The sequence below is a fragment of the Sapajus apella genome, unplaced genomic scaffold (genome assembly GCF_009761245.1).
Source record: "Sapajus apella isolate SASKATOON/1434 unplaced genomic scaffold, GSC_monkey_1.0 scaffold95, whole genome shotgun sequence".
Classification (NCBI taxonomy): Eukaryota; Metazoa; Chordata; class Mammalia; order Primates; family Cebidae; genus Sapajus; species Sapajus apella.
In genome coordinates this window covers 5,475,141-5,500,405 of record NW_022437035.1, presented here as the reverse complement: position 1 = coordinate 5,500,405, position 25,265 = coordinate 5,475,141, and the positions used below count along the sequence as shown (strand labels likewise).

The following is a 25,265-nucleotide window of genomic DNA, read 5'->3' as shown; positions in this document are numbered from 1 at the left end:
ACCTGAGGTCAGGAGTTCAAGACCAGCCTGGCCAACATGGGTGAAACCCTGTCTTTATTTAAAAAAAATTTTTAAAAACCCCGCAAAACCAAACAAACAAAACAAAAAACTATACCAAGTGAAGGAAATCCTAAAGTCGAAGACAGAATGTGGGGCAGAGGTACAGCATGAAAGAGTGGAAGAATGCGTCGGATGTTGCAGTCATGCTATTATTTATACTATGCTTAGTTCTAGAAAAGGATGAGATGGCTTTCATAAGCACAGACTTGACACGAAGGAAAAAATAAGGGTGAGAAGGAAGTCTAGGATATGGGTAGTATGTGCTTGTGCGCGCGCACGAACACACAGTGGTGGTCAGCTATAGATCTGGACTGTGAGCTTCCACATGGAGAACCTGGACTCCGGAGGCCTGATTGGAGTCCAGGTCTGTTACCCCATGGTGGCCAGTAGAGCTCAGTGTACCCTGGAGTTAGGCCATCAGGGTTCAAATCCCAACTCTGACTATAACTGAGGACGACCTCGGGTCTAATTTCTTTGTGCCTTGATGTTATCATATTAAATGGGAGATGATGGCCCTTCCCTCATAGAGCTTTGTGAAGATTAAATAAGTTAATACATGTAAAAGGCTTTTGAATAGAGGCTGGCAGAAGGTAAATAATTAGGATCTTGCATAGCATTCAATAGATGACAGCTGTGGTTATTAATCTTCTGGCTGTGTGGCCTTGGGCAAACCAATTCCAATCTCTTTGCCTTTAAAGCTGTCTCCTGCTGACCTCACAGTGTTCTGGAGAACACACGCAGTGGTATGTACATAAAGGAATTCAGTAAACTAGAACATACTAGACAAATGTTGGTTGTTGCTGTAACCAAGACTCTGGGACACAAATCCCAGATAATTATTCTGAGCTCCCCTCTCAAGTTTTAGCTTTCACTTCTCTGCTTTCTTCCTGGCTAGAGTAAAGAAAGTTCAAAGGAGAAAAAACTAACAGTCCGCCAAGATCTTGAGGACAGATATGCTGAACATGTGGCTGCCACCCAAGCGCTACCCCAGGACAGTGGGACAACAGCTTGGAGGGGCCGAGTGTTGCTTCCGGAAAGCCACAGGAGACACCAGTTGTCGGAGGACATGCTAACCATCCACGGTCTCCCCACAGAGGGTTACCAGGCTCTGTACCATGCTGTGGTGGAGCCAATGCTGTGGAATCCTTCAGGGACCCCCAAGAGGTACAGCCTGGAGCTGGGCAAGGCCATTAAACAAAAGCTCTGGGAGGCTCTGTGCAATCAGGGTGCCATCTCTGAAGGTGCTCAGAAGGACCATTTCTCTGGCAGGAAGCGGCCGGGTGTCCACGAGGAGCCTGTACACAAGAAATGGCCCAAATTAAAGAGCAAAAAATAGGAACAGGAACTCATGGGATTAGGATATTCTCTGCTAGAGATCTGAAAAATAAACACAACTTTGCACCTTCCGTGTCATCTCAGAGTGCTTTATAAATTAGCAACACCCTCAGAGGGAAACAAAGAGGTACCAGATTCACTCAAGACCACGGGTGTCTCTCCACTCATGATCAGGTAATTTTATTTTTTAAGACAGAGTTTCACTCTTGTTGCCCAGGCTGGAGTGCAATGACCTGATCTCTGCTCACCGCAACCTCTGCCTCCTGGGTTCAAGTGATTCTCCTGCCTCAGCCTCCTGTGTAGCTGGGATTACAGGCATACGCCACCATGCCCAGCTAATTTTGTATTTTTGGTAGAGACGGAGTTTCTCCGAGTTGGCCAGGCTAGTCTTGAATTCCCAACCTCAGGTGATCCATCCGCCTCGGCCTCCCAAAGTGCTGGGATTACAGGCCTGAGCCACCATGCCCGGCCATGATTTGGTAATTTTGAGGGGTAGATGCTTGGAGTATTTTTCCTCCAAGGCCTTGAAGGTCTCTTAGTCTTCCAGGTAGGAAAAGGCTTGACAGATAAAGCAGATGTTTTAAATCCAGGCTATGATTCCCTATTTCCTTCTTTCTTTCCCTTCCTTTTCTTTCGAGACAGCTCTGTCGCCCAGGCTGGAGTGCAGTGGCATGATCATAGCTCACTGCAGTCTTGACTTCTTGGGCTCAAGCAATCCTCCTGCCTCAGCCTCCTGAGTAGCTAGGACTGCATGTGCACACCATACCTAGCTTTTTTTTTTTTTTTTTCTCTTGGTAGAGATGGGATCTCACTATGTTGCTAAGGCTGGTCTCCAACTCCTGCCTCAAGAGATCCTCCTACCTCAACCTCCTGAATAACTGGGATTATAGGTATGAACTCCCATGCCTGGCCGTATGGGTCCCTATTTTTAAAAAGTGGACTGCTAGGCTTGATCACTATCACTTTCCCTAGCTCCTTCTACATAGGACTGAACAGAAAGCCTACCATTCTCACAAGGATATAAACTCACACACCCTATAACAGATTCTCTCCTGTGACACTGCCTAAACCCCCAATAACCTGCACTCTAGATTAACAAAGTTATATGAATGCTTCAATGGGCAAGTTGAAGCTAAAATACTGCCCCATGCAAACCTCCCCTCGTTGAATCTGTAGGCTTTTACCGAACAGAGCAATGACAAGATATAACACATACTTGATAAAATTGTATTTTTTTTACAGTCATTTGTACAATTTGTTACAAAACCATAGAAGACTAAAACTTGTTTTAAATCATTTTTGGTCTGCAAATATGTAAAATCTGTGTGCAATTATCATGTATTTACAGGGTCTTGTGTTAGTCATTTTCAATGATTATTCCGACAATGTCACACTCTCAACATAAGACATGGCTTAAGATAAATATATTAGTAAATAAATATTCTGAGAACATATTTCCATAAATGAAATGTGCTGCTATATATATACAGAATATACATAAGTTGTTTTCTAGCTTTTAAAACATTTTTTTAAAAAATGGTAATGTTGAAAAAAAGAGCCCTTAGACCATTTTATTACAAAATCTTTACAGCAAAGTCTTTACAAAATCTCTTTTAAGTGCTACGGGAGAAATTAAAAAAATTAAAAATAGTGCCTCGTTAGACCAACACCATAGAGTTTACATAGAGTAGAAAAAGGCAGTTCTGTTTAAAGAATGATATTCTAGATTAATTATTTAGACCTCATTTTAAAAGCATTAGTCCTGCATGAACTTTGAGTAGAAACTAGCAGCACAGAAGGATGTGAGCAGTGGGACAGATGGGGCTTTATTTTACAAAAGGGCTTGGGTTAGGAGGAGGGGGAAGGGGCTGAGAGTTAAAGCCAGCTTACTGGGGCTGTGTCCATAAAGAGGTACCTTGTTGGTAAACACCCAAACTTCCATTTTTAGCTGGTTCTAGAACTCTACATTGAAGGTGGCTGTCCTACACCCAGGGATGGGTCACTTGACCATGCCCAACGGTCACACCTCAACTTGGAGGGATTGGGGACAGGGGTTCTCAGTGGAAAATGGGATACTCCCAGGTTCCATGGCTATAAAAACACTACACACCACTCAGAGTCCACCAAAAAGGGTGTGTGTCATTGGTGGAGTCTTACAACTTCAAAGAGGACATTTATTTTGATTTATGTGTGACAAAATAAGATCATTGGTTATTTTATTCTGGCAATCCCCCTGACTGATAAGCCAACACAAATTTAAAAGACAATGGTTGGTATTTAAGGTTTTGAAATTGCATTTTTCTTTCTACCACCTGTAAGCTACAAAAATTAAATGGGTTTCTTTTGACATCCGCAGCTATCACTTGTTCAAGTGAAAATTAGAGGCTGGGCGTCATGGCTTACGCCTGTAATCCCAGCACTTTGGGAAGCCGAGGTGCATGGATCACGAGGTTAAGAGATCGAGACCATCCTGGCCAACACGGTGAAACCCCGTCTCTACTAAAAATACAAAAAAAAAAAAAATTAGCTGGGCATGGTGGCGTTCGCCTGTAGTCCCAGCTACTCAGGAGGCTGAGGCAGGGGAATTGCTTGAACCCGGGAGGTGGAGGTTGCAGTGAGCCGAGATCACGCCACTGCACCCCAGCCTGGCGCCTGGTAACAGAGTGAGACTCTGTCTCAAAAAAAAAAAAAAAAAAAGAAAGAAAACTTGACACACTTATTTTAATAAGCCCAGTGGAAGCCACATTCTCCACTCATCTATTTATTGCTTAAGGCTATTGAGGAGTGGTTTTCCAGCCAGGGCTAAAGCAAGCCACTTTGGGAGTTCGGTTTCAGATGAGGAAGACAATATGCAAAGGCATTAAAAACAAAACAAAACCCCACAAACAACAAAAATCTCAATGAGAAGCTGCTTTTTGCAGTTCATATTAAAACCCAGACCTCGCTTCCCTAAAACCATGTAATGCAAGCTGTTGTCCTTAGCAGCTGCTACTCCTGGCCCAAGAAATAAAGGCGTCCCAGATCACATGTCACCAGCTTAGGCACTTCTCACACCCTTGGCAACAGGTGTGCGGGCTACAGTCTGAGAAGCAGCCCCCCAAGGGACTGTACCCCAGAGGCTGAAGAACAGATCTCACCAGTCAGTCCCTCGATGGCAAATGGTTTGATCATTTTATGTTGGAATTTCTGTCAAATCCTAACTAGAGATAAGTAAATTTCCTCATCATATGCTGAGGTTTTTAAGAAAAATATATTTTGATAAGAGCGAGATATTCGTTCAAAACATTCTGAGCTGACTTCCTGTGAAACTGACTGAGGAAGCACCAGCACCATCACCTGGCAACCCAGGTGGTCCCTGTCCTCCTACCCACAGGGCGCCAGGCCCCAAGTTTCCTATTCCACAAGTGAGCTTGCAAACCCAATGAGCCAATTCTTTCAGATGTCAACACATCTGATGAATGAATGAACAAATACAAGTGACCAGAAGAGTTAGTGAACACAAGGGCTAATATCATTAATTTCCTATATAAAAAAATTAGTTTTTAAAGAACAAGGAATACATTGGACAAAAAAGGATGACAATCCCTGATCTGAAATAGCTTTAAATAGATTCTCTCTCCCTTTTAAAAATGAAACACCTTAAAACCACAGCGGTTTGGGTTTTTTAACTCTCCCCTTCCCCTTAATAAAAAAGGCTGGAAAAATATACAAAAACCCACCCTTTGGATGTGAACTATCTGATAGTCTCTCTCTCTGTCTCATGGAGAATCAATATTTAACCAGTGCATTAGGTAGATAGGATAGTAGACATCTGCAAGCGAGATGAGCAATTTCAGCCATTAGGCAGAAGACTGAATAACCCTGAAGCAGTGCTTCCGTGGGGAAATGGGATAGGAAAGGTATCATTCAAATAGAGCTCAGTGCAGACCTCCTGGGTCTGGGCACATGCCCCCAGAAAGGCAGCCGAAGGAAGCAGCGGCCGAGGGGTGTGGGAGGCGCATGCGCACTGCACATTGGTGTGCTGCTGGGTCAGTGGAGAGCACTCTCCCCCAGCCCCATTGGACACCAAGGCCACAAAAGTACATTCCTTCTGGGTGTCTGCCCCCACACACCCTGTCAAGCCATTTCTGCAGCCAGTGGCAGGGAGCCCAAAATATTTTTGCAAAGGACTCCGTCAGGACAACCAAGGGGGACAGCCTCCTCTTCCCTGCCCTGAGATCAGAGTTCAGATCGAGGGCCCCAAGAACATGCCCTTACCATGGGATGTGAACTCTGTTGTTTCACTTGGGACCATGACCCGAGGGGACAGATTGAGGACACTGGGCAGAATCGTCCCCATCACTTTTGTAGCAGCGGCTTGGCCAGGCTCTGCAGGGCTGCGGCTCTTGTACACCCTTTTCCTTAGCTGCTTCCATCACCTACCTAAAGGCGTGGGCTGGAGAGGCATGGCGTTGGGGACCTGACATCGTGTACACTGGGATTGCCACGAGAAAGAAAGAGGCAGCTTTGCACTGCTCCTCAGAGCCTGTACCCATATCAACTAGCTTTACTTCAAGTTTCTGGTTCATTTTCTAAGGCAGGTGAAGCCCTGAGCTTTTCAAAGGCCTGAGCTCCCTCCAGGGAGACAACAGTATCTACACATGATGTGGTTCATTTAATGCAGCAGTGATTTTTTTTTTTCAGCAAAAGTTGGTGGTTAGGGTTCTTTAAAATATATATTTAAATAACTTTTTACATTTACATACAATATCTTAAAAACAAAAACAAAAACAGAACTCAATCCCACACCTCGGAACCCCAAGCACACACACTTTACAAAACAGAACATGTTATCAAAAGAGGCAAAGGACTCGGAGAATTTTGTCTGTTGATTTGTTAATGGGGTAGGGGGTGGTTTTGCCACAGGGGGCTCACATTTTGGGTTGAGAAGGAGGGCTCTCTTTATTACCACTTTTGTGTGTTTGTCAAAGCTAAAAAATTTTTTTGTTTATGTTTTTTGAAGGAAGTCAGTTTGGAGTCTCCATACAGTTTCCAATTTCCAGGTAAGAGCTCCTTCTGAACTCAGGCTCCTGTGCTGCTGCTGTCTGCTGAGCGAGATCTCAGTCCTGGGAAAGAGAGAGAACAATCATCAGGGGAGGGAGCTGGCACCACACATGGGACCAGACAAGGGACTCAGGTGGCCCTATCTGCAGTGTGTGGCAGGCCTGTGTACACTCAAGGGCTGAAGCAGGTTCCTCTTCCCAGAGGGGCTCCGTTTTTGCTGAGCACAGGTGACTTCTGGAAAGCCAGCCTCTCTTTTGGATGTAGAGAGCTTTCTAGAAGCCTTTAGGTAGCATGAAAATCCAATATATTAGTGATGTTAACTAGGTGCCCAGGATGTGTCATGCCCTGGGAAAAGGAGGAGGACCCCCTCACAGAGCTTACAGACCTTGAGACAAAGTAATTTAGCAATAGGATGATAGAAAATGAACAGAGATACCGTATGCAGGTGATCTCAGAGGGAGCTGGAGTGTTGCTTAAGCTAAGATCTGGAGAAGAAAAGTAGTGGAGAGGTCTGGGGGCTGGAATGAGCTTGGCACATGGGGAGAATGGGACAAAGGTCACGGGGGTGAAAGCAGCAAGCAAGGAGAGTGAACAAGGAGCTCATCAGATGGGTTGGCAGGGGCTGGATCACACAGAACTGGGTGAGATGCTAACATTTATTATTATTTTTGAGACAGGGTCTTGCTGTGTTGCCTAGGCTGGAGTACAGTGGTGAGATCATAACTATGGCCTCAATCTCTTGCGCTCAGCCTTCTGAGTAGCTGGGACTAACGGCATGTGTCGCAATACCTTTTTTTTTTTTTTTTTTTAAGATAGGTTCGTTCTACGTTCCCCAAGCTGGTCTCCAACTTCTGGCCTCAAGTGATCCTCCTGCCTTGGCCTTCCAAAGCACTAGGCCAGGAGTTAACATTTTTTAAGATTTTAAAGGTAATGGCAAGTCACTGAAGGGTTTTCTAGCACAAAGACATCAACTTATGTTTCACTAAAGTCCACTCTGGCTCCAAGTGGAATAGAAGGCAAGACCAGTGACGGCAGACCAGTCAGAGGCTATACTGCCTCTGCCCTGAAGAGAAGAAAATGGGGCTGGACTGAGGGGACAGCAGTGGGGGTGCAGAGAGGTAGATACATTTGGGATGTACTTTGCAGGCAGATCTTGTTGCAGTGCTATTCAGAGGTGCTAGACTACACAGTTTATTACTGAGGCAGCATGTTTGGAAATCTTGTAGCAATCTGATGTCTGCTGAATCTAACAATAAAAATCTGGACTTGTATCTTGCATGTCTTTTGCTAAGTTTCATTTTCTGGGAATTCATTTTCATGGACTGAGGCAAAAACAGGCAACTGGGGTCCTTCACAGACAGGTTGAGAAGCCCAGGAGGCAGGAGTGCAAGGGGCAGGGTGGGCACAGAGACAGGGCCTAGTTTTTTTTTTTTAGATGGAGTCTCACTCTTTTGCCCAAGCTGGAGTGCAGTGGTGCAATCTCGGCTCACTGCAACCTCCACCTCCCAGGTTCAAGCGATTCTGCTGCCTCAGCCTCCTGAGTAGCTGGGACTACAGGCGCCTGCCAAATTTGGCTCATTTTTGTATTTTTTTTTGTAGAGAAGGGGTTTCGCCATGTTGGCCAGGCTGGTCTCCAACCCATGGCCTCAAGTGGTCCACTGCTTCAGCCTCCGAAAATGTTAGGATTACAGGCACAAGCCACTATGCCCAACTGGTGCTAGGTTTTTGGTGTGAGCATATGGGTGGGGAGCAGGGCAGAGAAAGGAATGAGAGCACTGCTGTGGACGTGACCAGCTGGAGGCATCTTGCGGGAGAGATCCCGAGATCATGCAAGCAGAGGGCTCAATGGGTCTGAACTCCGAGGGAGGGCCAGGCTGAGAAGTAACCCTTGGATGTCTTCAGCCTCAGATGGTGTTTAAAGCCAAGGGCACAAAGGAAGTCATTCAGAAAATGCCTAAGAGAGAAGATGACCATGATGGAAACTCCTGCTCTGGCGTACTGCCATTTCCTGCTCTCTCACCTGCAGCCTCAGTGGCCGTGGTGCTGGACTCCTGAGTGTCCTGGAGGGCACTGGGGAGGCTGGCCCTGGCAGCACCCGCCTCCTCCGGAGGGCAGCCAGGCCGCAGCAGGGCCCTAGCCTGGCAGCACAGAGCCCGCTCCTCTTCCCGGGTTGCTCCCAGGCCCCTATGGGGCCGTGGGGCGTCTGGGCCCTGTGTCCCACCCCAGGAGCCGAGGCTGTGGGTCCCTTGGCAGTCCGAGGGCAGGCCCAGGTCACAGTCCACATCCTCTGGAATAATGGGGATGCGCTGGCTCAGGTCCTGGGCCCCCACGTGGCAGCCGGGCGGGGGCTCCTCGGTGAGCGTGTACTGCACACTCACCGAGTAGTCCTCAGTGTAGCAGCCGCTGCCCCCTCCGCCTCGACGGGCCACCTGCTTCTCTTCATAGAAGCAGCAGGGCAGGCCGTCATATTTCACCCCATCTGTCCTGGGCAAATGGTCAGGATGAAGGCCGTACAGGCCCTGGGAGCTTCCTGGCTGGGGCTCCCCACCGGAGGGGCCAGAGCCCTCTAAGAGGTGGGGCCCCAGGAACAAGGTGCTGTTGCCAGCTGCTCCGGCGCTAGGCCCAGGTGGGGAGGGCTGGGGTTCGCTGCAGCAGGCACACGATGGCCCCTCGTGGCCCCCCTTCCAGGTCCTCCTGATGTCCGGGGGGGCCACAGGAGAAGCCTCGAGCCCCACTTCTGAGGTAGAGCTATTGGGCCCCCTGTGCTCCAGGGAGGAGTTGCTGCTGTAGTTCATCTCCAGGCTGCACGTGGACACCTGATCCCCAGAAGGAGAGGCAGGGCCTGGCCAAGGCTCGCCCCGCCCAGCACCATGACTGTGCACCGCAGGGACCTCCTCGGGTGGTGGGGAGCCCTCGAAGCACAGTGCCGGCCCCAGGCCTGAGCCCCCTGCCTCACTGGCGCGACAGGGGCTCCGGCTGCGGTAGATGAAGGGATCATAGTCGCTGCTGAGGGAGCTGCGGAAGGTGGAGCAGCTCCCGTACACGCCCTGGTTGCTGACCTCAGTGCAGTCTACCACAGAGTCACTGGAGGAACAGTGGCACTGACCGGAGCTGCTGCTGCTGCTGCTGTCGCTGCCCGGGCAGTCGGCCAAGTAGCCACTGCACACCGAGCGGTGGCCGTGATAGCAGCTGAAGCTGGACGTGCTACCGCTCTCCAGGTGGGAGGGCGGGGCCACGTGCACTACGGTGGGGAACAGCAGGCTGCCGCTGCCACTCGGAGGAAAGGCACGTGCCGGACCCCGGGGCGCGAGGCTAGGCGGGGGCTGCCCCTCTTGCTCCGGGTAGCTGAGGCCCTGGAAGTAGTAGTGCTGGTACATGGTCTCGTACTGGGAGAAGCAAGCTGCCTTGGAGAAGCTGCGGCCGCTCAACTTGGGCCTGCGGAAGGGGTGGGCTGGGGAGTAGGCCCGGTGCTCCAGGCCGCAGCGGTGAGCGGCCAGGCTGTGGTCCAGGTGGAGGGGTGGGTAGCTGCGGACGTAGGCGGGGGTCTGAGGGGAAAAGAGGCTCTGCTCCCCGTGCCGGTCGACGGTCAGCAAGGTGACGGGGTTCCCGTGGGAGTCCATGCTTGTCCTCGTAGGGTAGGCTGGGATGGCGTTGGTCCTGTGCACGCGGCCGGGGTAATGCACGGGCAGGGTCACCCTCGGCTGCCGACCACGTGAGAGGTTGCTCGTCTCCACACACACCGCGCCTGGGTTTCCCTTTTGTTCTGGGGACAGGTGGAGGAAACAGAGTAGGCAGGGCTGAGCATACTGGTGTCAAGGGCTAGAGGGATTTTTAAAATGGGCAAAGGCTGCAGCAGGGTTGGTCACCTAACGAGGTACCCATTCTCACAATCCTGCCCCCAAACTCAGCTGCAGCAGCCCGGGTTGACCTGCCTCTCTGTGTGAAATGGCCCATTTCCTGTAAGGGCCCAGTTCTCACCTCCCCACTGCTCTGCCTGACATGGCACCACAAGAGTCCGCAGAGAAGAATCGGATTCCCAGATGCCAGTGTTCCTCCATCCCCATTTAATGACACAGTGATGCAGGAGCAACAGCACAAGCCGGCCACTGCACACTCATCGTCTCTGTGGTCCTAGGAACACCCCCGTAGTACGGGGTGTGGGCAAACACCACATTACTGTCATTGCCACTAAAGAGATGAGGGGCCTCAGGGAGAGGCCAGATGTCTTGCCCAAGGTCAGGAAGCTGCTTAACATGAAGCCCAAACTTGAACTCAGGGCAATTCTTAATGCCAGGGTCTCCTAAGGGTTGTGCAGTCAACCTCCAAAACTCAAGGCTGCCAGGCCTCCAAGTCCAGAGGGCAGAGCTGTGGTGGCTCTGCTCACTTCCAAGCCTGCAGTGTGTGTCACACTCTAGCTAGGCACTTCATAGGGAAAGTGTCCTCTCACTTGACTCTTCAGCAGTGGCTGAGGCAGGTGACAGTTACCTATGATGTTGTGCCGACAGTGGGGGCAGGTGTGGTGCTGCAGCAGCCAGGGGTCCACGCACTTCCTATGAAACCGGTGAGTACAGGGGATGACCCGCAGCTCCTGGGCAGGAAGAGAGGGGACACAGGTCTGCCTTCAGCCTCACAGGTGTGTCCTCCTGCAGAGCTCTGCACACCATGCCAGTGCCCTTCCCAACTCTCCTCCCCACCTCCAGCTAGGGATCAGCTCAATTCCCTAGAGGCAGGGCCCACCCATGTGTTCTAGGGAGAAGGAAACTGCCCGCAGCCAGCCCCAGCCACAGTCCTCAGTGTTAAGGGAGTGGGAACATGCAGAGGCAGGCGTCTTTTCTGTAGTTGGAGGAGGGCATGCACACTTGTCGCCTCGTGCCTCCACAAAGGGAAGACCGAGGCCTTGTGCTAGTGAGGGGGAAGCCCCAGGGGTATAGAGAGAGGGCTGGGTATACCCCAAGATATGCTCCCTCTCTGAGGTGCTGGCTGACCCTGGGTACCCCAAATGGGCATGAGTAGAAAGGAAGACGCCTGGGACTCATGATTGACAGGTGGGGCAGCAAAGGGGCAAAGCTCTGCTGTCCCTTCCTTTACTGGATCCTGAACCTCGTCATGGCAGCACATGGTTTATAAGAAAAGCAGCCTATCTAGAGAGATGGGGTTACTGGGACAGAACCACCTCCAGAGTTCCTAAGCCTAGGCATCTTCCAAATTTGCTCGTGTTACTTTGTCTTTCCATTTTCTGACCCATCCAGCACAATAATATTCCAGCTCACACCTAACACTGTGCCTGACAAAATGACAAAAGGTCTACCTGGATCTTCTCATGGAAACTTCATGATCACCTGGAATGCTGGTCAGTGTTGGGCCCATGTCACAAGAAAATGAAGTCACTTGCCCAGGATCACAAAGCTAGAATCCACCCAGACCAGGATAAGAACCCAGAGTCCATGCAAGAATCGATTATTCTATTCTGCAAAAACTCCATTTCCATCCAACAGTCTACGCAGCAGTGGAACGTTTTCAGCAAAGGGGCATCAAATGTCTGAAATTCTCAAGTGGTTTGCTCCCTGACCCCCAAATATGAGCATGTATACATCTGTCTAGGGAGAGGGAGAGTGAGCAAATGCAGGAAGATGTTAATCATGGGTGAATCTAAGCCCGTGACATATACCAACTATGGTACTAGTCTTTTCTGAAGGTCTGAAATTTTCTTTCCAAGAGAGACAAGGTCTCACTCTGTTGTCCAGGCCGGCATGAAGTGGTGTAATCATAGCTCACTGCAGCCTCGAATTCCTAGCCTCAAGTGATCCTTTCCCCTCAGCCTCCCAAGTAGCTAGGACTATAGGCACGGTACTAGACCTAAAATTCTCAAAAAGCCACAAGAAAAAAAAGTGAGGGATATCAAATCCTTTGTCTCTTTGTAAGTAAAAACAGCCAGTCAAGTATCAAGTCAAGTCTCAGAATTTTCTGAAGAGTGACTCTAAAAGTTGATATGTGTGACAGGACATGGGGCCCAGTCCTTTCTAGGTCTTGGGCACCTCTGCTGACCTGCCTAAGTTTTCCCCACCCAGGACAGGCCTGCCTCTACCATTACCTCTCCGTCAATGTACTTCTCCAGGCAGATGGCACAGTCAGACGTGGAGCTGCTGCTGAGTGTGTCCAGGGCCCCGCAGCTCCCTTCCCGGCGCCCCTTGCTCTTAGAGTTGAACTTTCTGGTTTCCATCTTCTCTAGGGCCTGCACAGCCAGCCTGTTCATGGAATTCTGCACAGGAGAATGTGGTCTGTGTGAGGGTCCCGTATGTATGACAATGGCACTCACCCCAGGGACGTGATACTCGATGGGTCAGGCAGACACTTCTCACTTCTCTATCATGCCAGAACAGACTTCTGAGAAGTCACTCAAAGCTCAGGCTGCCACAGCACACATTCTCCAGACCTGTGGAGCCTCCACATCAACCTAGGGTTTTCCCAAGTGGGAAGACTAGCAGGAGTCTCTCTGATTTGAAGGCAGGGGTCTCCACCAATTACTTAAACCTGCTGCCTCCTAACTCTACCAGACCCTGAGTTATCAACCTGTTCTACACCAAGGGTTCCTCCTCTTTCTGTTGGAGGAAGTGGTGACAGAAAATAGACAATGTGTAAGTGCTTAGCACCTGGCAAATAGGCTGTGCTAACAAGCCATCATCATGTTGGGAGTGGTCGCTCAACCCTCATGAGAACTTTGGTGATTCTCTTCTCTACAGACAGCCTGCCAGGATCCACAGGATCCACCGTCTCTCCCCTGAAACACGACCCTGCCGTACATTTGCGGGTCCAGATCTCTGCTTATCCTCTCACCACCCTCCACCCGAGTCTCTCCTTCCTACAAGCACAAAGTGATGTGGTGGCTGCAGTGCTATAGCAGCTATTGTTTATCAAGCATCACCTGGAAAGCCTGGTACACTGGGTGGGTCTGGGGCGGGGCCTGAGACTCTGCATTTCTATGAGGCTTCCAGGTGCTGCTGTTGCTGCTAGACCACAGATGCTATCTGAGGGCGAAGGCTCTAGGGCACCAACTAATGCACTGTGACAGGCAAACATGCCTCTATTGTGCCAGAATAGACTTCTGAGAAAGCACTCAAAACTCAGACTGCCACAACACATATTTTCTAGACCTGTGGAGTGTATACAACACGTATTAACATTGATTTAAACACTTCCTTTGGGCTCGGCATGGTGGCTCACACCTGTAATCCCAGTTGGGAGGCCGAGGCAGGCGGATCACCTGAAGTCAGGAGTTCAAGACCAGCCAGGCCAACATGGTGAAACCCTGTCTCTACTAAAAATACAAAAATTAGCAGGGTGCCTGTAATCCCAGCTACTCGGGAGGCTGAGGCACAAGACTCACTTGAACCTGGGACGTGGAGGTTGCAGTGAGTCGAGATTACGCCATTGCACTCCAGCCTGGGTGACAGAGTGAGATCCTGTCTAAAAAATAAAAAAATAAAAGAAACACTTCCTTCAAAACACTGGCTGGAGACATTCCCAATGCTCAGCCTTTGTATGACTAGCCCTTTTAGAACAGAGAAGGCACTGGGCTGTACGTTTTTCTTTTTTTTTATTTTTGAGACAGTGTCTCATTCTGTCACCCAGGCTGGAGTGCAGTGGTGTGATCATAGCTCACTGCAACCTCTGCCCCCCAGGCTCAAGTGATCCTCCCACCTCAGCCTCCCGAGTAGCTGGGACTACAGATGCACACCACCATGCCCAGCTAATTTTTGTAGAGATGGGATTTTGCCATGTTGACCAGGCTAGCATCAAACTCCTGAGCTCAAGTCATCTGCTTGCCTTGGCCTCCCAAAGTTCTGGGATTACAGGCATGAGCCATGGTGCCTGGCCTAGTTTGCTCTTTATTTTTTCTATCTTTGGTGTTTGTAGGCCACTGGGAACAGGCTGTGGAGCTCAGAGTCCACAGCTGTGAGGCTCCATGTTGCACCATCAAAAAATAAGGTGAGGAGAGTCCTGGTTTTCCCAGTGTTGGGGCAACAGTGGTTATTGTTCACGGGCTACACACAGAGGCACTACCTGACTGCGTCGCTGCTTCAGCTTGATTTTGACAAGGAGGATGAGGCAGACCAAGGAGACCACGACGAAGAAAGCCAGGAAAATCCCCATGTCAAAGTATTCAGTGGGTTGCTGGAAAGGAACACAGACACAGTGAGTCACAGCCTCTCTCCAGCCTGGTAATCGGCACATGGGCTATCTTGGCTTGGTCAGGATCAAGATGGGGTGACCAGGGTGAGGTTCCCCTCAGTTTGCAGGAAACTCCTGAGGTTCTGCTCACACGCACATGGTGTGCTCCCTAGGCTCGAGTACTGCTTTCGGTGTGGCTGAGGGAGGCCTGTGGCGATCTCAGCCAGGTCCCCCAAGAGCCAAGGGAACTCTGCTGGTAAAGCCTGGCTCCCTGTGGAATACGACAAAGTTGGCTGTAACTGGTAAGAAAGGCCCTACCAAATAAACACAAATAATCACATTTATAGGACAAAAGAGTGAGTGTCATGTTTTGAGGGAACAGTGATTACTAACCATATAATTAATGGTTTACAACAACTCAGAAAATTGTATGCTGCTTCCACAAATATCAGCTTCCACTACAGTGAGTCATATTTACCAAAGCGTTCTTTTTTTTCTTTCCTTTAAAATGACGCCAGCAAGTCAGTTCTGCAAACTCCTTCTAGTTTTAGTTCTTACCTTTTTCCTCATAGCACACTACCTCCCAAAACCTTGAAGCCACCTTATCTGGGATGTGCATTTCGCTAATGGGAATAGAGCTTTGCGGAGTCGATGCTGCATGTATCTGGATATGTCGTGCATGGGAAAGAATCATCCTACATGGGAATGTCCCAATATTGGTGAGGAGGAAATAATACCAATACAGGGCACCAGCCCAAGGTTCCTGGAATTCTTCAGCTTGAGGTTTGAGCAAAAGAGGCCCGTTAAGAGTTGGTGGCCAGTAGTGTCTCCTCCACACACTTAAGAGATACAGATGCTATTCGTTAGCCGTCAAACTCAATCCCAGTTGAAAGCTAACTTTTCCACACTCAAATTAACTTGGGTTGTTTCAATAAGGTAAACTATTCTACAGGAAGAAGGAAGTACTTCCTTCTCTAGTGTCTAAGTCAGACGGAAGTACAAAGACACAGGAGGCCAAGTGCTGGGTGCCCCATCCCTTCAATCCTCCTCAGTTTGCCTTTCAGAGGGAGATGGGATGGAAAAGAAAAGATGAGAGATCGCCAAGAGGGAATGTCAAGTGGAAGAGGCCAGAGACATCTTAGTACAAAAGCATCTATTTCTGGTAGGATTTTTCAAATTTGCTCTAAAGGACCATGAGTAAAATTTCTCCCTGGCCTTGAGTCCAATAGCTGATCTAAACCTCCAGGAACCTGGGGGTATGCCAGCATTTTAGACAGAGAAAGGAATGAAAGTCCAGAGCCCAAGGGAAATAAAGAGACAGGTAGTAGCAGAGAAGCCCCCGAGCGTGGGTCAAACAGTGTGGAGGCTCACTCGAGGTGGGCGGTGCTGGATCCTTGCTCGAGCTACTTTCTGCTTGTTGACGATGTTCATCAGCTTAATGGCATCTGCACCCTTCACATACACCACCGGCCTCTTGAGCGGGTCTTCCGAGCCCTGGTTCAGCTAAGGAAGAAGAGAGGGCCCTGGTTAAAAGGTGTGCTTACTTTGAAAAGCAGTAGAGAGAAGGAAAGGCTACAGGGAGGGAACACTGAATACCTGTCTGGAATCCTCCAACTCTTCGAACATTACAGCCTTGGAGCTCCCAGAGGATCAAGGCTGAGAATGATGCTTGTTTTGGGATGAACTGGGCAAGCAGAAGGCCCAGAAAGGTCTTAGAAAATGTCCCCTGTGCCCCAATCCCTGGCTCTTAACCTCTCCCAGTACATCTCCCTTGGAGATTATGTCCAAATGTGGACATCTAACTTCAGAAGACAAGAGCAAACGCCCTGAGATGAGAGTGACATGACCAGGACAAGCTGAGCTCACTAAAGGAAGGTGCTTTTCTCAGGGAGGCTGCAGCACTGGCATGGCCTGAGGAGTTTACCTGGTCAATAGCTTCTGGGTTTTCAGACACATCAAAGATGACTGCAGTGGCTCCCCGCTGTACTGCTCGCTTGGCCTGCCAGAGTAAAAAAGAGCAGGTTGGCCCTCTGGTCCTCTTACCTTTCCAAAGCTGGCCTTGGCTATCAGGCCTGTAATCAAATGCAGAATCTGACAGTTACCAACTTATGTGACTTCAGGCATGTTACCTCACTTTCCTAACCCTCAATTTTCCCATCTATAAAGAAGGGGACTGATGACTAGAGTTAACAATAGTATATAGTTTCAAATAGCTAAAAGGAGGACATTTCCAACACAAAGAAATGACAAATATTTGAGATAATGGATATGCTAATTCCCCTGATCTGATCACTATACCTTGTATTTATTGAAATATCACTATGTACCCCATGAATATATAAAATTATTATGTTGATTTAAAAACTTTTTTTTCAAAGAGGACAATTTCACCTATCTTGTATGGTATTTGTGAGGTCAGATGACTTGGAATAGGGGAAAATATGGCTGGGTGCAGTGGCTCACACCTGTAATCCCAGCACTTTGGGAGGCTGAGGCAGGCAGATCATGAGGTCAGGAGTTCAAGAACAGCCTGGCCAACATGGCGAAACCCTGTCTCTATTAAAAATATAAAAGTTAGCAGGGTGTGGTGGTGCATGCCTGTAGTCCCAGCTACTTGGGAGGTTGAAGCAGGAGAATTGCTTGAACCCAAGAGGTGGAGGTTGCAGTGAGCCCAGACGGTGCCACTGCACTCTGCCTGGGTGACAGAGTGAGACTCTGTCTCAGAAAAACAAAAAAAAAAAAAAAAAAAAAGAATAGGAGAAAATACATAATTGAAATTGATTACTTAACAAACTTTTGTATTCCTATCCAGCCCAAATACTGAAAACCTACACATCAACAACCTGCCCAGTCAGTATAGAGGTATTGGTTTCAGTATTTCCTGTTTCAGAGCCACTGACAACCAAAGCAAATGCCTTTGGCCCATCTTATGTGGTTCCTTCTTCCTTCCCCTGTCACCCAGTTAGAAGAATATATTGAATATTTCTGAATGAGTCTCAAAATGGTTAATTTTAATAAGTGACACAAGCTGAAGACCTCTGGAGACACTGTCTGTGGTGGGAGCTGTGAAAAATAATTATAAATGGGGTTTTGAAGCAGTTGGCTGCCAGACCTGGATACACATCAAAAGCCACTTGGGAAGTTTGTAAAGCAGATTTCCTGGCTCAAACCACAGAGACTGATTGAGCAGGGCTGGAGTCAGGCCCAGGAAACTGAGTTCTGTATGCTTTCTGGGGGATTCAGATGATTCAACCACTTGGGGAACTACTGGTCAGAGAGATGAGATTAGAATGTTTTAGGAACAAATGAGAAGTGATGGGATTCTTTTTGGGGGAGGTTGGGGGAAGATTCCATTCCATCCCAAAGAACCTTCTAATTCCATGTCCAGCTAAGGGGACAGCAAGGTAGAAGCTATGGAAAAACAAAACTTAAGATATAGCCTGGCTGGAGTTCGAGACCAGTCTAGGCAACATAGCGAGACCCAATCTCTAAAAAATTAGCAGGGTGTGGCAGGGCACGCCTGTAGTCTCAGCTACTCGGGAGGCTGAAGCAAGAGGTTTGATTGAGCCCAAGAGGTAGAGGCTGAGTTGTGATTGTGCCACTTCATTCTAGCCTGGGTGACAGAGTGAGATCCTGTCTCCACAAAATACATAGATACATACATACATACCCCCCCTGGCTTTCAGGAGCCTGAATCTTGTTAGGGAAGTAAGACACTTCTAATGTGTGTATGTATAGAGGGCAAAACCAGCCTTCTATAAGATGGGCAAATGATAGCTAGTGCTTAGAGATCAATAGAGTTACTATCGGCCAGAGTGCTGGAGAAATAAAATTGAAATTCCTTTCAATAGGAATAATCAATCTACATTGACATGGGGAGAGAATGCAATGTTGCCGAGAACACAGCTAAACAAATGGCTCCACTGGCCCACTAGAGGGCAGTCCCACTCCATAGCTTTTACAACAAACCAATGGCTTCCAAACGGTACCAAAAGCACTTCAGTAAAATCTTCAGTATACTGCAAATTCCTTGGCAGTTTAAGAAGTTCTGGCACCCTGGACAATCTGTCCTTGTCTTGCAGGGGACTCTTCTTTTTTGAAGGGAGGTTCAATGCATTTAAAGTCTCTGCCGATTTGTCCACCACACCGTTTCATCACCAAATTGCTAGACTAGGAGTCAGGAGTGAATCCTGGGAGCTATTCCTGCCCCTGCCACTGGCATGCTGCTAACAGTGGACAAGTCACTGAATCCCTTTCAGCCTTAGTTTCCCCATCTATTAAAAAAAAAAAAAGCGGGGGTGGGTGGGAGGATGCCCAGGTACAGTGGCTTATGCCTGTAATCCCAGCACAGCACTTTGGGAAGCTGAGGCGGGTGGATCACCTGAGGTCAGGAGTTTCAGACCAGCCTGGCCAACATGGAGAAACCCTGTCTCTACTAAAAATACAGAAAATCAGATGGATGTGGTGGCACATGCCTGTAGTCCCAGCTACTCAGGAGGCTGAGGCAGGAAAATCTCTTGAGCCTGGGAGGCAGAGGTTGCAGTGAGCCAAGATCACACCATAGCACTCCAGTTTGTGTGACAGAGTGTGACTCTGTCTCAAAAAGAAAAAAGGGGGAGGTGGGGGAGGCCACCTATGTTATGACTAGGGTGCCTTCCAAATTCCCAGTCTTGGCCACTCTACTGAGAAGCAGTAAGCTGTCAGAGCAACTCAGAACTGCAATGGCCCTGTCACCCTCCTCCAGGAAGAGAGGATGCTGATGACACAGCTGAGAAAGTGTGAGGTCAGGGTGGCATCGCCTTCCTCCACCATAGAGCTATCTTTCTATCAGAGATGGGCTTTCACTTTGCCACCCAGGTGGGAGTAGCGTGGTCATAGCTCACTGCAGCCTCAAATTCCTGGGGTCAAATGATCCTCCTGCTTTAGGCTCCTGAGTAGCTGGGATTGCAGGTGCATGCTACCATGCCAGGCAATTTTTTTTTTTTAGAGATAAGGTCTATGTTGCCCAGGTTGGTCTTGAGCTCCTGGGCTCAAGTGATCCTCCCATCCCAGTCTCTCAAAGTGCTGATATTTTAAGCATGAGCCACCGAGCTGGCTAGCCATACAGCTCTTTAGGGACACAGACACCTCTGCCTGAGGCCAATGGCTCATGGATGCCAGAGTTAATGTAATTGTAAATAGACGCTGCTTAGGTGGTATCCCAGGCTTTTTCATAAATTCCTTCTCTAGACATAGAAGGGCCCTGAGGAAAAGCACTAAAAATGAGGAAATAAATAGGCCCTCTCATTCCTTTATTTGGCTTTCATTCCACAATCAAGCACATCAAACAGCGCCCTCGGGGAACATGCAATTCAGATAAGTCCAGATCAGGAGCACGGTACCTGTGCTTTGATGCGGGTGCACCTGGAGAGTGTAATGGCTGTGGGATGAAAGGCTGCAGGATCTGGGGTAGGGAATGCCTTCCCAGGAGAGGCAGGCCTCAGGGAAGCCACTTAGCCACGTGGCCTTTTAAAGTTCAGGCTTCCCTCCTCCACCAGAACGTGGAGGTCTCAAGGATCATGAAGTGTGATCCAGTCGAGAGACACAAAAGACATTTTTCACAAAATCTAGGACATTGTGATGTTTTCTGGTTTTTACAGTGAAGAGGGCAGGCCAATAATAAGGAAGCTGCTTGCAGCTGCATGTGCCTGTAATATCAGCTACTCAGGAGGCTGAGGCGGGAGGATCACCTGAGCATAGGAGTTTGAACCTGTCTCAAATGTGTGTGTATGTGTACATATATATATATCTCTAAGGTGCTTAAATTCCATTTACTGCTTGACTTCCAATACAACCAGGCTAATGCATGAGATCTAAGGAAACATATCTCGTTTAAGAAAATGCTTCACTCACACAGGTGATTTACTTTTAAAATTATATTTAATGTAAACTACTATTTAAATAAGTTTGTATTTCCTGCACATACTAGGACTGGAGAGGAGGGGAGCCAAGCTAAGATCCTATTGGGAACTTGCCTGTCAGAAGCCAGCTTAGGATTTACAATAGGTCATGAATAACCCATATTTAGAAAAGGATACCTTTACTATACTGTTCTGAAAGGAGATTAAAAAAAAATACAGACTAGGTGCAGTGGCTCATGCCTGTAATCTCAGCACTTTCGGAGGCTGAGGCAGGAGGATTGCTTGAAGTCAAGAGTTCAGGACTAGCCTGGGCAATATAGCAAGACCATCTCCACAAAAAAGTTAAAAACTAGCCAGGCATGGTGGCATGCACCTGTGCTTGGGAGGCTGAGGTGGACTGCTTCAGCCCAGGAGGTTGAAGCTGCAGTGAGCCATGACTGTGCCATTGCACTCTAGCCTGGGTGACAGAGCAAGACCCTGTCTTAAAAAAAAAAAAACAACAACAAAAAAAACAGAGACGACAAGCTGGGCATGGTGGCTCATGCCTGTAATCCCTGCACTTTGGGAAGCCAAGGAGGGTGGATCACGAGGTCAGGAGATCGAGACCATCCTGGCCAACATGGTGAAACCCCGTCTCTATTAAAAATACAAAAATTAGCTGGGCGTGGTGGCGCACACTTGTAGTTCCAGCTACTCGGGAGGCTGAGGCAGGAGAATTGCTTGAACCTGGGAGGCAGGGGTTGCAGTGATCCGAGATCGCGCCACTGCACTCCAGCCTGGCTACAGAGCGAGACTCCATCTCAAAAAAAAGAAAGAAACACACACCCCTTCTCCCTTTTAAAAAAAAAAAAAAAAAAAAAAAAAAAAACACAGAAACAGAACATTACTTGGTCATACTTTGCCCCTTGCCCTGTATTTTCAGTTTAAAAATCGATGAGGCATACTCCTTGAACCAATCACTCTCTTAGATCATGCATCATTTTACTTATTCAAGCATGGACCAGATTATTTCAAAACAAACCTAGACTCTAGTTAAGAGTTCACAGTCTTGTGACCACCAGAAATCCTATCTTTAGGATCTTTAAGTCACATACTTAAAAGTCCAAAACTCTGCAGATGGGGCCCTTTCAAAGAAAGGATAGTAAAGATGCAGCCTGGTGAATATGGTTGCATGAAAGTCACTGGTAAACTGGCCTGTAGCTGGAAAGGGCCGTTATCTGTAAACTGCACAGCCTGGAGTGCAAGATTAAGAGAAGGGCATGACAGCAGAACACAGGTGGGAAGTTTTGGCAAGGCCTCCCAGAAGCAGCCAAAGGCCTTGTCTTGCTAACCTTATCCCCACACACAAGGGTATCTTCACATCCTTCATCACCTTTGTTACTTCCATCCTTGCTCGGGCCACGGCAAGTTGGCACCAGCCAGCAGGTGACCAGAAACCCAGTGTAGAGTGCTGAATAAAGGTTGCCACGGTCCTTTATTTACCTTCCCAGGGCTGCAGGACCCGAAACTAGACGATGTCTGTAGCCATCGAGACAAGTAGCAAAAGAGTTTGCTTGCGCCCTTAAAATACACTTGCAAAGTACAAAATTCAACCTCTAGAAGACAGGGCCCTACTGTGGTTGGCACTTACCATTCCTATGGTTATTCAATAAACGTTTATTATAAATGAAAGCAAGTCTGCCTGGCACCATACTTGGGTTACTACTGATAAAAAGAAAGTGCTCCCCAACTGTGAATGTGATGTGGTTTTCTTATAAAGATGTGCTTTTATTAGTAAGATGAAGTCTAGAAGGTCCCAATGCAAATGTACCGATAATGATGATAACTGTCCCATTATCACTTTGTGGGTGGGAAAACACAAAGCCTAGAGCCGACCACTTACCACGAATTCCACTCGGGAATGGACCTGGCATTCTCCCCAGTGTGGGTAGTTATACCCAGACTTGGTTTGGGACTTGGACCCATCCCCATACCTATTCCCTGGAGTCTCTGGGGTACAGATTCCATTTTTCACCTGTTTACCTGTTCCTTTGTCAAGCTCTTGGATGTGGTATCCCTAATGCTTACCCTTTATTGTAGGAAAACTTTGACAGAATACAATTTAATAGGAAATAACCCAAAAGTTGACTAAAAATCTCATTTGTCCCACATTCCTGACCACAGGATAACCAAGTAAGTTGGACCGTTAGCACTAACATGAAGACGAGTCTTCAACCTCTTACAGAAAGTTGCAGACTTCTGGGAGCCCCAAGCAGACTTTTTTGCCTCTACGTTTTTGCATTTTACCTATACATTTTTGCATTTGCCTATACAATTTTGCATTCTAGCTTTTTTATCATAAACTTCTAAGTTATTTAAAAAATTCCTTGTAAATATTTTAAGTGGTTGTGATTTTTTTTCCTATATTCTACACATGTATTTCTGATATTTGGGTTGTTCCAGTTTTTTAAATTTTAATTAATACTATATTGGTTTATTTGATTAATTAATACTACATTTGAATAGATATTGGTTTTCATTTCTAGTTTCCACAGGACATAGGCCCTGTGCCAAATAATATAGAGATTATTAAGAATCTCAATAAAATCCACATCGAATTTTAATGTCCCTCCTTACATCCCCATCCAATTCTTACTTATCTGCATAAATGACAAGATAGATAGATTGGCACAGACAATGCAGGTAAATTTGTCAACAGATTTAATTTCTGGGTTAGGTGGCCTGTTGATGAGCTGGGTGGGAGGGAGAAATAAGTCAGTTTGAGAATAACTCTCTAGATGATGATACTTCACAGGCAGAAAGACACTTTAGAATGAACCAGAATGAGTTGATCGTATTACTACAAATATTACTAATCCTTCAACGTCAAGTTCCTGTGCAGCCTTTTCCATAAAACTAATGGTGCTTCTCCCTCAGCAAAAGGAGAGGTAAGACACCTCTCTCTGAGCTGTAATATCTTAGGGTTTCTCTTCTGTTGTTTACCACTCCTGTGATGCATTTCCCCTGAAAATACGATCATCTTTAGAATTTTTGCTATTTAAGGGTAATATGTGCGTGATATGAAAAATTTAAAACAACTCAGAAATTGAAAGCAAAAAATAACTCATCTGTTACCCTCTATATCCCAGCCTTTTAACATAACAGTGTGGTTTATATCCTCCATTTTTTAAAACCTGTATCTTGGCAACAATAAAATGCATATGTATTATTGACATATGTATTCCATTATATGGTTATTCAGAGCTCCTGTCAGAGCTCCTGACAGGCATGTAGTGGATTTCTATGTTTTCTCTGTTATAAACAGTACTGTATTTATTCCTTGTATTCATATTCTGGTGACATCTGTCCTCAAAATAGCCACAAGCGGTCCTGCTGAGTCAAAGGGTATAGAGTCCTACATATAAATGCCTTGCCTGGGTGCCAGGCATACCCTTGGAGACTAACAGAAACTTCCAGGAGCCAGGAGGGAGGCCTTACTGACCACATTGGTACGCCCCATGAAGCCTAACATGGCTGGGTGTGTTGGCTCACACCTGTAATCCCAGCACTTTGGGAGGCTGAGGTGGGAGATCACTTGAGGCTAGGAGTTTGAGATCAGCCTGGCCAATACAGCAAGACTCTATTTAAAAAAAAAAAAAAAAAAAAAGGTCGGGCGCGGTGGCTCAAGCCTGTAATCCCAGAACTTTGGGAGGCCGAGGCGGGTAGATCACGAGGTCAAGAGATCGAGACCATCCTGGTCAACATGGTGAAACCCCGTCTCTACTAAAAATACAAAAAGTTAGCTGGGCATGGTGGTGTGTGCCTGTAATCCCAGCTACTCAGGAGGCTGAGGCAGGAGAATTGCCTGAACCCAGGAGGCGGAGGTTGCGGTGAGCCGAGATCGAGCCACTGCACTCCAGCCTGGGTAACGAGTGAAACTGTCTAAAAAAAAAACAAAAAAAAAAAAGCCTAACAAAGCAGACTGCCCTGGGGATGGTTCATACTCAAATTAACACAGTCAAATTCTATTTGCATTAACCACTTATTAATTTAGTTGTTCCACAAGTTATTAACTGGTTGCTATGTATTTTAGACCCTGGGACCTCATACAGCAGCAAGCAGCAAGCAGCAAGCATGGTCACAGACCCCTGTCCTCACCAAGCACACACCCTGCTCGTGGTGCTGGTAGAGCCCTCTCTGAAGAGGCCAGGAGAGTCATAAGGAAGAGCATGTGCATTTAGTTCCAAGGGCAAATGGGTAAGAAATTAAGAACATGGATTCATTTGCCTCATATCTCTATAGTAGCCTTTCCCAAAGTGCGTCTAAGGGAATGATTTTCCTGGTCAGCGTCCTTTGAGAAATGCATATTCCAGAGCTGTGCCTGACATTTACATCATTAATATGCTAGAGGCTCCTATTTTACCCAGCATCTTAGGATTTTTTTGGACACAAATCCTATTTGCAGCAACTCCTGTTAACACTCTCCCTTCCATGCAGCAGGCTTTAGGACTCAGTATTCCATGACACATGGTATGCCAAGGTGAGAGGAGTATCTTCCCCTTAGCCCACTCCCCCTCACATTAACTCACAGGTGGAAGTCTAAAGGATGTGACAGAAGACCTACATTTTGATTTGGAAACCAATTACTAAATGGCATATGCATCCATAATTTAAATGAGATGGTTATCCGTGTGGAAACATTCAAGTATACAGTTCCACTTGACAACTACCGAAGAGGGCCAGCTGTGTGCCAGGCATCCCAAGGAAGACACAAGCCAG

General features: G+C 47.5%; 1 protein-coding gene across 1 annotated transcript in view; it reads right to left on the bottom strand.

The window, feature by feature from the left end:
• Window positions 1-5,127: 5,127 nt before the first annotated feature.
• ZNRF3 (zinc and ring finger 3) overlaps window positions 5,128-25,265 on the bottom strand; it is a 168,795-nt gene continuing 148,657 nt past the window's right edge. The window contains exons 3-9 of the mRNA XM_032256754.1: window positions 16,532-16,606; window positions 15,979-16,110; window positions 14,500-14,610; window positions 12,530-12,697; window positions 10,924-11,026; window positions 8,459-10,201; window positions 5,128-6,500 (exon numbers count right to left, since the gene is read on the bottom strand). Of these exons, the coding sequence (XP_032112645.1) occupies window positions 6,457-6,500; window positions 8,459-10,201; window positions 10,924-11,026; window positions 12,530-12,697; window positions 14,500-14,610; window positions 15,979-16,110; window positions 16,532-16,606 (2,376 nt within the window). The 3' untranslated portion in view covers window positions 5,128-6,456. The remainder of the gene's footprint in view (window positions 6,501-8,458; window positions 10,202-10,923; window positions 11,027-12,529; window positions 12,698-14,499; window positions 14,611-15,978; window positions 16,111-16,531; window positions 16,607-25,265) is intronic.